Below are 14,561 nucleotides of genomic sequence, written 5' to 3' on the forward strand. Positions count from 1 at the left end.
GGGGCTCCTGCAAATGTGATTGGGTTTAGTACGCGTGGTGCTGGGGTCTGTCCTCATGCCAGGCAAGTGCTCTACCTACCACTGAACCATAGCCCCAGGCCATCTTTTTTTTTTTTTTTTTTTTGATGGGAATGAATATTTTGTCTACATGTTAAGTGTACCAGTTGCCTGTCAGGTGCCTGTGGAGGCTAGAAGAGGGCATCAGATCCCCTGGAACTGGAGTTATAGACAATTGTGAGCCACCTTGTGGGTGTTGGGTATTGAACCTGGGTTCTCTAGAGAAGCAGCAAATGCTTGTATCCACTCAGCAGCCCCCAGCCCCCAGCCTTACCATTAACTTTATGTGAGTGTGTTGAAAACAGAGCTACACATGAGCCAGATGTGCTGATGCACATTTTTTAATCCCAGCACTTGGGATGCAGAGGCAGGTGGCTCTCTGAATCTCTGAGTTCAAGGATAGCCTGGTCTACAGAGTGAGTTCTAGGACAGCCACAGCTATTCAGGGAAACCTTGTCTCAAAAACCAAAAAAGAGAGAAAGAAAGGAGGGAGGGAGAGAAAGAAAGAAGAAAGAAGAAAGAAAGCAGAGTAACGCATTACCCTGGCTGGCTTAAATTCAGAATGTTTGGTTTTTGCCAAAGAACTGCTTTGGGTGGGAGTTGAAGACCCAGAGGAGATGTATGGAGTAGGTAGGCTGTGGTGGGGGCTGACACAGGACGGACATGGCCTAAGGATGAATTGAGATGGCTACCAACAGCTTTTAATTGGGAGGGGAAAAAAAGCACAGTATTATATACCCTATGGGGGCATGTGAGCTAAGGTGTGGCTTGAGATCTGGGATTAAGAAATCTAGCATTGACATTGGCGCCAGTCACATGTTAATGAAAGGGTCATATGTTCCTTTTGCCAGAGATAAAGAAAATCACTGCTTTAGGAAGCAGAAACACTGCTTCCCACAATGGAGACCCTTATCCAAATGACTGACCTTAGGAAAAGGACTTCTTCTGGGGACCAGACACTGTTCTACAATTTTTTAATCTTACTGTGTGGGCTTGCTCCCCTCATAATGCTCCCAAAAGGGACAATCCTGCTGTCTTCCTCTTTTCCCATCATACCATACCATCCTGAGTTCTCTATACTTACTAACTGAATTCTTGCTCTTCATGGGCTCTGGATCTGGACTGTAGGAATTTTATCCTTGGGATCAGCTTTGTCTGGTAAATCTCTAACATTGCTATTCTTGGTGAAATTAATTAGGAGGGCACAATGGAATTCTTGGTAAGTATTATTTTGTTTATAGAGAGGTTACCATTGTACATACATCTTTTTATCCTTTACTAAAGCCTGCACAAGATCTCCTGAAGGGAAACGCATTAACATTGAGAACCATTGAAAGTGAGAGTGGAGCCACGCGGTGGTGGCGCACGCCTTTAATGGGAGACAGGCAGGCGGATCTCTGTGAGTTCGAGACCAGCCTGGTCTACAAGAGCTAGTTCCAGGACAGGCTCCAAAGCCACAGAGAAACCCTGTCTCGAAAAACAAAACAAAAACAAACAAAAGCTATTTTCAGGACAGCTAGGGCTATCACACAAGAGAAACCCTGTCTCAAAAAACCCCAAAAAAGAAAGTGAAAGTAAAAGATGCGGAGAAGGGTGGTCTGCAATGTGGAAATTCTGGAACTTTGCCCAGCAGCAGTGGTCACCGTGCAGTCCACGCCATTTCTTGTTCAATATAATATATACATATTGCCATGAAGGTGTGCTGCAAGCAAGCATGCACTTTTCCATTTGAAAGTAGCACTGATGAGATCAAAGGCGAGTCTGAAGTCATAGTGCATTGTGATTGGAAGCTGGTAGAGTGCTCGTCTAGCATATGTGTAAGGAAGGTCCTGACTCCAACCCCCGCAATAGCAAAAGAAGAGAAAAAGAAAGAAGAAAATGAACCCAATCCACTTCCATAATTTAGTAACATTAGGCCCCAGTCTGGGGCCAAAGGTAGATATCAGTTCTTGTGATCAGACTGTACCCATGACCACCACATTGGGCTACCAGATACTGTCCCCTTAGCCCAGTCTTCCTGTGGGGCTCTTCCCACCCTTGTCCTGGTGATCCAGCCTTCCTACTGAGCTCTTGCCTAAAAGGGCTGTGGGAATGCAGCAAGTGTGCCTGCTGCCCTCTGCTGGTGTGTGTGCGCGCTTGCATGTGTGCATTTGTGTGTGTGTGTGTGTGTGTGCGCGCGTGCGTGCTGCCTTCTTTGCTGTTCTGTACTCTATACTCACAGCCACCGCTGCTTCCCTCTAGATTCTTCTTCTGATTGACATTGAGCAGTCCTACATCAACACGAACCATGAAGACTTCATTGGATTTGCCAAGTATGTACTTACACAGCCAATGACACAGGGGCGGCACCAGAGTGTCTGCCTAGCTGGTGGGAATGCTGGGCAAAGTGCAGAGTCATTTGAGAGTGTCTTAAAACTTTTGGGGCCTAATCATGACTTCTGTCACAGTGTCTTCACCCAGCAGTCTACCTGTGGATATCTCAGGGTCAAAGTGGGGGTTCTGTGCTCATTCTTAGGGAAGGGGGCAGCCAGCCAGGTTCACACCCCTGCAAGACTTCTCAGAACCTTTCATTGGCCAATACACACCCAACTCCTTGCCTTTCCGTATTCAGAGCACCTCACACACTCTGCTTTCCACATACATACTGTAGATTTAAAACCAGAACCTTGGGCTGGTAATTTGTCTCCATTGTTAGCACACTTGCCTAGCATGCACATGGCGGGATAGACCACGTAACCAGGCGTGGTATCTGGCGTATTGACCCTGGGTCAACCATTACCACTGCACCAGGTGGCAGACTTGAATGCCACTGGGGGTGTTCTGGTGGGTCATCGGCTTCTCTTCACTGTGGTTAATAAGACACCAGCACACAGCAAAAACCATCTCCCTGTGTCTGTCTGTGCACTACTGGTGTACTTTTATTCCAGGCCCAGCCAGGTCCTCCTGCCTGCCCACAGGGATTTCCTGTGCAGAGACAGACAAGGGCAGTATGCTCAGGACTCCTGGAAGTCCAGAGGGTGGCTGTGGGGCCTGACTTTAGGGTTCTGGAGACCTCTTGACAGGGAGAGCCTTCTAGGTTGGTGCTCCAGGCAGAGTTGATGAAACAGCTGTTGTGGGCGGGGCACGGGCAGCTGAGTGAAGTGAGTGAAGGAATGACATATAGCCCAGGGCCCTAGCTGGGCCATTTCTTCCCTGGTGTGGGTTGCACCATGTGCTGGGGGTGCAGCCTCTTTAAATCTTGTTCTCCCAGCTGTGCATGGACAGCAAGTGCCCCACTGATTGGTTGCTGCCGGTTTCCTCACCTTGATGTCTCTACTTCTCACACTTCATCCACAGTTCCTTCTCACAATCTCTCCTGTTTTTCCTTTGACCTCTTCACTTCTTTCTCTGGATTCCGGGGCCTTCCCACTTACCCAGCTGTTACTATACTGAGGAGCTGGTCACAGGGTGGGTATTGCCTGCTGTGTGCCTTTTTCCCTGCTGTGTGACCTGGGGTGCACTCCCTGGGAGGCCTCAAGCTTGTTGGGGATGTTCCAGGAGCCCCTGGATTACAGCAGAGCCACTCTTTGAGCCAGGGCCCCACCCAGGTCTGTGAAGAGGACAATGGGTAAGACCCAAAGTGACTGTCCCTATAGGGCACACAGATTAGGGAGTGAGTGGATGCAACAAAAAGCATGAGGGACCTGGAGAGACCCTTCCGAGGAAGTAGGCTGAGGAGAAGAATTTAGATTACTTGCAATGATACCTGAAGTCTCTGATTAGGGCCAGGGAAGGGTGTCACCATCTTTGCTGCTATTTAAGGGAGCCACAATACAATTAGATGTGTTACATCAGAGTCCTTGTCATCACACAGTCTTGCTGTGAGTGATGGCTTACTTCTTCCTTTGTGTGAGATGTCCCACCTCCTTCCTTTGTTTCACGTCCTAGACCTTGAAGAAAAGCCCTGAGGGCTGCTAATGTGGCCTGCTTGGTAGAGCACTTGCTTAGCGTGCAGCCAGTCCAGCACCAGATCAAAGGGACATGATAGCACACACCTATCATCCCACCACAAGAGACAGGGTGATCAGCTCAGAGTCACCTTTGCTATATATCTGAGTTAGAAGCCAGCCAGGACCATAAGAGACCTTCCCTTAAAAAAAAAAAAAAAAAAAAAAAAATTAGGGCCAATAAGATGGCTTAGCAGATAAAAGTGCGTGGTGTACAAACCACGTGACTAGTTAGAGCTCCACATTCACAATGACGTGTCTCCCCAGAAAATTAAGAAAAGTTTTAAAATGAAGCAAGTCCTGTTGTGATAGTGTTAGGATGAGCACTGGGTGGGATTCTACGTCAGTTCTTAGTTTTCCAGTCCTTAACAGTCTAGAATAAGGAGCCCATCTCCTCCAAATGCACTCACCCTGTCCAGCAGCTGCCTGAAAACTTTGTTGTGGGTTCCAGGCTCCCAGTGTAGGCCACCTGACCTCATTAGGTAACCCTGGCTAGGCTCAGATTCGTGCTCTGCCCACCTTAGCTTCCCACTTGCTGGGGTTGCTAGCCTGCATTCCCTTAACTGCCGCTTGAGACTCGGCTGGCCTGCACTGTAGGCAGTCTCAGAGCAGCCAGCGGGGAGTGAAGCAAGCCATGTTGCTGTTGGTACCTTCTGCAGTCTTACAGCTAGAGCTGTAAGATGAGGCTGGAGACAGGACACAGTGGTCAAGAGCACTGACTGCTTCTACAGAGGACCTGGGCTCTTCCCAGAGCCCACTTCAGGTGGCTCACAACCACCTGCAACCTCAGCTCCAGGGGATCCAATCAATGCCTCTGGCTTCTGCCTGCAGGGGCACCTGCACATATGTGGTACACACACACACACATCTTTTTTTGTTTGGGGGAGTTATTTTTGTTGTTGTTTGTTTTTCGAGACAGTGTTTTTCTGTGTAACAGTCCTGGAACTCACTCTGTAGACTGGGCTGTCCTTGAACTCACAGAGAACCACCAGTCTCTGCCTCCTGAGTGCTGGGATTAAAGGTGTGTGCCATCTCTGCCCAGGATCTTTATTTTTTTTCTTTCTTTCTTTGTTTTTATTTTTTGTTGTTGTTGTTTTGTTTTGTTTTGTTTTTGGAGAAAATACTACAGAGAAGTGACAGGACACAGTTGTTCTCAGGTGGTTATACAATGAAAGCCAGTATGGAGAGGGAACTAGAAGAGCCTGCCTAGAGGGACTGGGTGCAGAGTGCTTACCTGACATACACAAAGACCTGTGTTCCATCCCCGGCCCCTCATAAACAAGTGTAGAGTGGGGCTGGATAGATGGCTCAGTGGTTAAGAGCACTGGCTGCTCTTCCAAAGGTCCTGAGTTCAATTCCCAGCAACCACATGGTGGCTCACAACCATCTGTAATGAGATCTGGTGCCCTCTTCTGACCTGCAGACATCCATGCAGACAGAATGCTGTATACATAATTAATAAATAAATCTTTAAAAAAAACCAAAACAGGTATAGAGGCACTAGATTGATAAAGGCAAGAGGATCAGGAGTCAGGGTCATCCTAGGCTATGTGTGGGGTTTGAGGCCAGCCTGGGCTACTCGAGGCCCTATCTCAAGACAGATCATAAGCCTGATAGTGCACAATCCCAGCACTTGGGAGGCTGAGGCAGGCAGATCTCAATCAGTTACTGGCCAACCTGGTCTACATAGTGAGATTCAGGACAGCCAGGGTTACTTAGTGAGACCCTGTAAGGGGGGGGCCGGAGGAAGAGAGAGGAAAAGGGAGCTAGAATTGCTGCGGATCCATGAGGGAGAGCTAACCCAGCATATATGAGGTCTTGCGTTTGGTCTGCTGTAATCCCCTTTAAAAAGTGAGGGTGGAGAGTGTGACTATTGATGAGAAAGCATGCAGAGACCTCCTCTATGTCTCTGGCTTGAGTCAGGCCCTTCTAGCCAGCCTCTTTGGCCAGTGTGAACCCCAAAGTCAGGGTTTATCATGAGAGCCATTTCCAGACTGATGTAGACTTGGGTGGGAAGAGAACATGGTATGTTGTGCTCAGGTTCCTCGGAGCCAGCTCCCTGTCCCATTTCCCCTGCATCTCACACCTTCTCTTTGAAGCTTTAACTTCCCAGTGACTTGTGGGAAATAGCTGGTGCTTCTAGAGTGGCCGTGAGAAGGTTCTAGAAGCTAGGGTTAGGCAAATACATTATTTTTGTTTCATGTACTCTAGGTGTCCTCTGCATATAGGGGCCATGTCCTTGCCTCTAGCTTTAGTGGGTCAGTGTGCTCCTAGGGAAAACACCCCAGCCTGGGCTACTGGGGTCTCTGTTTGCCTCCTCCTGCATCTCATCCGAACATGCCTTCTGTTTCTGTTACAGTGCCCAGCAGAGGAGCACACAGCTGAACAAGAAGAGGGCCATACCCAATCAGGTAGCTCCCCTGCCTCAGCCGTCATTCCCTTCTGGGGACAGAAACACACTGAACCCCCATCATAGCACTTGATACGGGAACTGACACTTGAGTGGCCACTCACTCTCTCAGCCTGTGGTCCACACAGCTGTTAGGGCTATCGCTCCCACAGGGCTTAGAGACCAAATTCCAACACCCAGAGGCTTCATCTGACATCTAAGGTAAAAGTTAGAGTTGACCCTCAAAGTAGGAGAATGTGTAGCAGTCACCCCAAGAAGTATGCAAGCAGATTGTGTTTCCTAACTCTTGGCCCCAGGAACAAATCAGGTAGGTAGAAGCCGTGGAACATGCCACAGGCAGCTCAGGAAAGATGGAGGTGGTTTGGTCCATACCTGGAAACCCCCAAGTTTCCTTTATATCTTACCCCAGCTTCAGAGGCCTTGTATATTTATGAATGGCTTCATAGATACCAGTATTATATGTCTGGTTGGGCTTTTTCTGTCCAGTTTCTGCTACTGTCCCCCAACCCCCTTCCCATGTCAGGCTGGGGTGAGGGTGGGGTGCTGTGCTGTTGTATCTTGCACGATTTAGAGCGAGATTGGGGAGAAATATAACAATTGCATGATTTTGAATTTTCTTTCTTTTTTTTTTTTTTGCGCTTGCCATAGGTAGTACATATGTTGTTGCTTTTTTTTGTTTTGAAGAAGATAATGAATTAAATATTAACACCATGAATATAATTAATAGCATGTCATTTTTTTTCTTTTGCTGTTTTTTGTTCCTCTGCTCTTCTTTCTCCTGTCATTGTGCTTTTTCCGCTCTTTCTTCGTCCCTTCACGTCCCTTCCATCTCTCTTCTTCCTATTCTTTCTTGATTGACCCACAACCCTAACTTTACATTCTCAAAGGGGGAGATCTTGGTAAGTACCTGCTTAGTGTGGTAGCTAACTTAGAGAATCTAGTAGCAAAGGAGATCCACCCTTCACCTTCTACTCAAACAACTAAAAAATGAACTAACCGGGGAGCCACATGTCACTGCTGTAACTGGACCTCTTGTCCTGGGTATCTTTTGCTCTCACAAAAATACTAACCAATTACTTTCTGGGAGGCACACTTCCCTGGCTGGTTGCTACAGGTTCTCCTGGTGTCCATAGTTGAGAGATGGCAAATACGCAGTTCACATATAGCCTCCATCCCCCCTCAGCTTCCTAACCATGGAAGATTTTGCTTGGATCCTGCCGCTGCCCACCCTTATCCTTTCTGCCTTCTGTGCAGACATCACTGACTGACTGACCAGAGCCTGTGTTATTACCACATGTGGAAATTTGCCCTTTCTATGCCTATGGCAGACATGACTAAGTGATCCAACACTTCTTCCTGTGATTTTCCTCCACAGTGAGCCTGGGGCAGACATTGCTAATCAGTCCTGGCATTCTTTCTTAATATGCATGCCATCAACTCCCCCATTCTCTAGCTGTTGTGACTGATTGTTGTAATTTTTTAATTTCTCCATGTGCTTTCCTACTCCTGTACCCGTGACAGGCATAAATAATTAGATTACCTCTAGCCTACTGCCTCTGTGGCAGATAGGATGATCAGTGTGGATGTTCAGTTCCACTCTCCCCCTGTTCTTATCCATTGCCTGGGACAGACATCACTAATTAATCCCAGCACGTTGTTGCTGTGCTCCTGGGCAGCTCCCATCAGTCAGTTGGTGCATATTGTATTTGCCATCTTAACTGTGGGTAACTTCTTCCCTTTGCACAAGGGCTGGGAGCTGGGGTGTCAGAAGGGTGCGAGGCCCAGCTCTGTTGAGAGCTGATTCTAGGTGGAGGTACTCCCTGCGAGCAGCTTGGCCCCTAGCCCTGGCAGGCCCCTTTCTCCAGAATATTCTCCTGCTGCTACCACTGCCCTCTGCAAAGATATTCCTGGGGTTTGGAGCCTTTGCAAAGGTTGAGCCAGTTCTGTGCCAGTGGTGGGTCCTTGATGGGCCTGGGTCCTGGCAAAAGCAGGCTGGGTCAAGGTTGAAGCCTGGGCCAGTGTTAGAGAAGAGGGGCCAGGGACTAGGTCATTCTCAGGCCATGAGTAAATCAGTCAAGTCCTGCTTTTCCCCTCTAGCCCAGATAGCCATTGTTCCTATCTAATTCCATTCTTCTGGCCACAAAGCCATGTGCAATCACAGGGCCATGGGCCTGACTGGTCCTAGCCTCTGAGTACCCAAGCCATACTTGGCCTTCCAGGTGATCTTCACCCAGGGAGGAAACCATCATGGCTCCTGCTGAGCTCACCTTGTTGTCCAAGCCACCAGGATGGGCCCTCTCTCTTCTGTGTGCCTGCATACCTATCATTGTGTACCCCAGAAATGGGAGCCTTAGTTGCCTCTCCTGTTGCCACACCTCTCCCCTGATTCCTTATTATCCTAAGACCTTGGGTAGAACTATTATATTACCTGGGTTCCCAGTCTGCCTTGGAGATAAGGATGCACAGCCTTCTCTGTTCCTGGGGTCAGTCTGTATCTACTCATAGGGCAGAGTTTTGTCTCAGACTGCACGGGGGTGTTTCCACGGGCAGGGGCCTGGAAGGGAAGGGTGCCTTGGGACCTGTTGTCAGCCCATGTGCCCTGCAGCCCAGTCAGCCCCTCTGACCGCTCTTACCCTTAGTGGAGGCAGCTGGGCCAGACCTCCAGGGGACGATGGCACACCTGTAGATGCAGGAGTAGAGACCCTACCACATGAGATTGCTCTTCTTGGGGTACAGTGGCAGCTGGAGCCCAGTTTCTCTCCCTTGGCTGACATGTGGAGACTGAGGCTAAGCCCAGGGAGCTCTTGTCTAAGTGAAAGGGCCTCTGCCATGCTGGCAGGACAGAACACAGCTGCAGGTCACCAGCCTCACAAGCCAGCCTAGGTGGTCTGGGGTCAAGGGTGTTTGTGGAATGCTGAACCTCCAGAGCTGAGCCCAGGGCATTCTGGAATGAATCAGTATGAGGCAGTCACTCTGTTCCTAGCATGGACATCGAGCCCTCCCTGGGCCTCCAGGCAACTGTATGAGTCTGAGGTCTCCTGACCTCCCAGGGAGAATGAGGGATGCCAAGTGGCAGCTTATGCTGTTCCCAACCCGAGAAGGGACTTCAGTGGTTTACAGGGGTCCCTGAAACTTTACTGACCGCTATAGCCTTCATGGTCTGCAACTTGGAGCCTGCATGTACCCACTGTAGCAGAGTAGGTGCACACAGGCCCTGTTTAGGTGTGGCAGCTTTGGATGCCAACAGGGTAAGGAAGGGGAAGCCTCAACTCCAGGCCCCAGACTGTTTTAGGTTCTCCTACTCCATCCTACCTGGGAGCCCTGACATCAGCCTCCCCAACTACCCATGGCTATGCACAGCACATGCTCTGCAGCCTGGCTCATCTGTTGCTGCCTCATTCCCATGCATCTCTGTTGCCACCTCTGCATGCTTCCGGCTGTCCCCCAGAATCCCCAGGTCAGGAGGTGGGGGGCTCAGGCCTACATGTGCCTCCGTGTCCCAGGGATCACGGGAACATGAAAACGTGACCCCCCCAGTCTGTCTACGCCTAGTAGTCAGGTGAGTCCCCAGGCTGGCCTGGCTTCTGTTCCCCATCCAGATGACAGATAAGGCCCAATGAGCCCTATCCATGGAATGTCTCCCAGCCCAGACCCCTGAGTTGTCATGCATTGAAAAGTACACTCGCTGTGCTTGAAGTTAGCTGGGACCTTTCAGGGTCCCTGGAAATAGTCCCTAGCACTGGTCACCTACACACGGAAGAGCTTGTGTGAGGGTGCCACCTCTGTGGATCAACCCCAGGAAGTGACAGCCATCGCGTGGTGTGGGTTCTCCAGCAAGGCATCTCTGCTTACTTTGACCCAAGGAAGTGCAGTTCCTTAACATCAAACTGCTTATGACCTAGTCCCCGCCTCCTGGCCCGAGGCCCTTGCCATTCCTAGGGTGTGCATTTCGTTTTGCATGTCACTCAAATCACTCTAACCACAGAGGGCCTTCTAGGGTCCCAGCTCACAGTTTTATCCCTGGGCTAGTGATTTGCTTCCTATTTGTCTGTATCTCCATCCATCCCCACCCCTGTCCCAGCTGCCTGTCTGATTCCCAGCTGGGATTGCATGGGTTGATTAGGAGCTAGGATCTGGCTTGGGGCTGGAGGTAACCCTGCCACAGAACCAGGCTTCCATCCATTCTGGGGAGGGGCATAGGGTGGACGAGGCAACAAGGCTTTCCTTCCTGCTAAGATGAGTTCTTCCCACCAGGTGATCCGCAGGGGCTGGCTGACCATCAACAATATCAGCTTGATGAAGGGTGGCTCCAAGGAGTACTGGTTTGTGCTGACGGCAGAGTCCCTCTCTTGGTACAAGGATGAGGAGGTGAGCAGTTGGGGACAAGGGTGGCCTGATAAGGTGAGAGAAGGAGGTGATTCCAAAACCGATTCCCTTTGCCAGCACTTGTTTGTTCCTTCAGTCACTTGAGAAAGCGAGTTTACAGTCAGGCATGGTAACATGTTGAAATCTCCACACTGAGAAGGAGTACAGGCAGCCTGGGATATGTGGTAACTTCCAGATCTGTCCAGGTTACATAGGAAGAGTCTGTCTCAAGGCCCAGGAGCAGACAGTTCAGTGGGTAAAATACTTGTCCTGCCCCAGAAGACCTGACTGCAATCCCAGAACCTATGCAGTATGTGCTCATAGTCTCAACAGGTAAGGCAGACACAGGGCCTGCTGGCACATTCCAGGCAAATGAGAGGCCTGTCTCAAAAAGCCAGAGGGTAGCACCTGAGAAATGATACCTGAAGTGGTTGTCTGGCTTCCATATGTACACATATGTGTGCCTACACATACAGATGTACATAGGACCTTCACAAAAGAGAAATGAAAAAGAGAAAGAAATTGGATGAGGGCTATAGCTCAGTCAGTAGAATCCCTGCTTAGCACACATGAAACCTTGGGTTCCATCCTCACTCAGCATCACATGAACCAGACGTGGTGGTCGTGCCTCTGATGCCAGCACTCAGGACCAAGAGTTCCCGGCCCCATCCTTCAGTACTAGTTCAAGGGTAGCCTTGTTTCCCTGAAACTTTACCATGCATACACTTCTCTATGAAGGGTGGACCCTACCCTGAGTTCTCTGCCACTGTTAAGGGAGCTGAGGGGTGATATAGTCCCAGGTCTCGCACAGGGCCCTGCTCCCAGCATGCGCTCCAGTGGTTTGTATCCGCAGTCACCTCTGCAGGGTCTTCTAGCCACCATATATATAGGAGGGACCTTCACCATCAGTGCACAAAGGAGTGCTGGGACTTGAGCATGGGACAGAAAGCCTATCCTGCGTATTTCATTGTCCTTTCTTAGAAGCTGGCCAGCTGGGGCCCTGGCCCCTGAAATGCTGTAGGTACTGTCACTGGCAAGGCCAGACTTCTCTGGTCTTTTTTTTTTTTTTCTTCAAAAAACAAAACAAAAAGAACACAGGCTGGATTTGAATTCACTATGTAGCTCAGGGTAACACTTGTGGTCCTCCTGCCTCAACCTCCCTGTGCTGGGATGACAGGCATGCACCACCACATTGGGCTTATGAGGCAAGAATGGAGTTCAGGGCTTTGTATGTGTTAAGGCGACACTCTCCCCACTGAGCCCCGGGCTTTGTATGTGTAAGGAGACACTCTCCCCACTGAGCCCCGGGCTTTGTATGTGTAAGGAGACACTCTACCCACTGAGCCCCAGGCTTCTCTGGTTGTTGCTGTGAGGTTTAGGAGGACAAAGATGGAGGTGACCCACTCTGGAGAACTGGGGCAGCCGGACAACTGAAAGGCAGGGGGAGTTTCAGCATGCACCTTTAATCCTAGTACTCAGAAGACAGAAGCAGGGGGGCTGCAGAGATGGCTGAGCAGCTACGAGCACCATCTGTTCTTATAGAGGACCAGAGTTCAATTCCTAGTATCCACATGGCCACTCACAATAGTCTGTAACTCCACTTCTAGGGTACCTGACACCCTTATGCAGGCAAAACATCAATGTACATAAATGGGATTTTTTTAAAAAGGCAGAGGCAGGAGGATCTCTGTCAGTTAAAGGCTTACAGAGAGTTCCAGGACAACCAGGCCTATTACAAGAGAAACCTGTCTTGAAAAACAAACAGAAAAAAAAGATAGAAAGCTTGCATGCCCACAAGGCCTCACTCCGTGCCAGGCTCACAGATTAGGTAAGCTACATGCAGAAGGCATGTTCCTCTATTTCTTTATAGACTTTAAATGTGTTACATTTATTTATGTGAGTGTATGTGTACAATTGAGACAGAGGACATGGAAGTCTGAATGCAACTTCCAAGACTTGTGCTCTCTGTTACTGGTCAGACTCAGGTGGGTAGCATTGGCTGCCAGCCCCTTTACCCTCTGAGCCATCTTACAAGTCCTCAAGTCCACCTTGGGATTGGCACTGCCATGACTAGGTGAGGAAACTGAAGCCTTGGAAGGTGGCTGGCTCATGTCGCAGAATAAGGAAGGGTTCCTGTTTGGAGGAGACACTTAATGGCAGCTCTCGGAGGGGCACCTCTGCCCTGAGTTCAGGCCATTCCCGCACCCAAGACAGATGTGTTTATTCGGGGGTGTTTGGAGGTGATGCCTGGCTTCCCTTTTCCACATAAGGCCACAGGCTTACTTCTGGATGATTCTAGAACCTGAAGGACTCTATCAGTGAGCTACCATGGACATTTCTGGGGTATCTGAAGCCTCTAAAACTGCAGGCTTCTCCCAGTGGCCACTGGTGTAGATCCGGTTGCTCCTCAGTGGCTGACTGAGGTGGTGGGGTTTTACCTCCTCTTTTCTGTTTCTTAAGTTTTACATTTATTTATTTATTGTATGTGTGTGTGTATGCGGGTATGCATGTGCCATGGTATACATACATATGGAGGTCAGAGGACAACTTGTAGTGAGCAGTTGCTTCTTTCCACCATGTGGTCAGGGATCGGGCCCAGGTTATCAGGCTTAGTAACAAGCTGGTTTATCCACTGGCTTATCCACTGAGACACATTGTGGGCCCCAAGGGCTTTTTTGTGGGTTTGTTTTGCTTTGTTTTGGTTTTATGTTTGTTTGTTTATATTTTTACATCTTTATGTGTATGGGTGGTGTTCTACGTGTCTGTCTGTCTGCCATGTGCATGCTCTGCCCTCAGAGGTAAGAGGAGGGCATAGGATCTTCTGGGACTTACTACAAAAGCTGTTAGCTGTTTCATGGGTGCTGGGACTCGAACTTCTGAAAGAGCAGGCTGTGCTTCTAACTACCTATCTCTTCAACCTCCTTTTGCTGTTCTTAAAATTATTTCACTTATGCTATAATTGGATTTATCCCTGTTCCTGTCTCTGCATCTGTGAGCCTGGTGATCCCTGCCTCAAAGACGTTCAGGGAGCCAGCCTACACAGTGCTCCCTGGAGAGCCCAGTTGCGTGACCTGACCAGCTTTTCTATGTAGCTCATCAAACTGTCAGGGATTGTGCCCCCCAGGGTGAGGCACCCCAGTGTTGAGTTTCTGGGTTTTAGCTCCAGCACTCTAAGAAAAGCAACCTGACAGATGGGCAGACCAGGAGTATGTGTGTGGTTTTCCAGAGCCTGTCATGGAGAGGCCATTGCAGAGGAGCCCTGGGCCTACCTGACAAGATGTATACTGAGAGCTTCTTCCCCTCGCTGGGAAGGACCGTGCACTCAAGCCTACTACAGCAACCGCAGTGAAGATAGAACAAGTGCTAAAGATAAAACAAGCTGGAATCCAGGGCCCTCAGCATCGCAGGTAGCAGCCATCTGTGAGAAGCCACTTTGTAGACAAGCCTTCTGTAAAGACCAGATGGCACCTTTTCTTTATTTTAGGAATAAAGAAAACAAAAAACAGAGAATAGTGCCACTTGAAAAGAAAGCAAGGAGAAAGGCTCAGTTCAGCTGAGGACATCCCTCCCAGCCCAGGGCTCTCAATTCTGGGGCTACATTTCCCACCTTCTTCCTTCCAGAATCTTCCGTGGTGGAGACAGTGGCACAGAGGGTGGTACTCACCTCGGGTAATCTGTTCCCACTGCTGCTGGCCCAAGCCCAGCCTAACCAATGTGCAGACTACTGTACATATCACAGCCTG

General features: G+C 49.4%; 1 protein-coding gene across 15 annotated transcripts in view; it reads left to right on the top strand.

Moving 5' to 3' along the window:
* Dnm2 (dynamin 2) overlaps positions 1–14,561 on the top strand; it is a 91,955-nt gene that overhangs the window by 66,594 nt on the left and 10,800 nt on the right. For 6 of the 15 annotated variants that reach the window (XM_057767888.1, XM_057767887.1, XM_057767884.1 and 3 more), the window contains exons 12-15: positions 2,299–2,369; positions 6,403–6,454; positions 7,341–7,352; positions 10,708–10,821. In XM_057767888.1, the coding sequence (XP_057623871.1) occupies positions 2,299–2,369; positions 6,403–6,454; positions 7,341–7,352; positions 10,708–10,821 (249 nt within the window). Of the gene's footprint in view, positions 1–2,298; positions 2,370–3,474; positions 3,505–6,402; positions 6,455–7,340; positions 7,353–10,707; positions 10,822–14,561 lie in introns of all 15 variants that reach the window. The other 9 variants (XM_057767880.1, XM_057767875.1, XM_057767876.1 and 6 more) reach the window with 3 other exon arrangements.

Source organism: Chionomys nivalis, chromosome 4, assembly GCF_950005125.1.
Source record: "Chionomys nivalis chromosome 4, mChiNiv1.1, whole genome shotgun sequence".
In the NCBI taxonomy this organism is placed as follows: Eukaryota; Metazoa; Chordata; class Mammalia; order Rodentia; family Cricetidae; genus Chionomys; species Chionomys nivalis.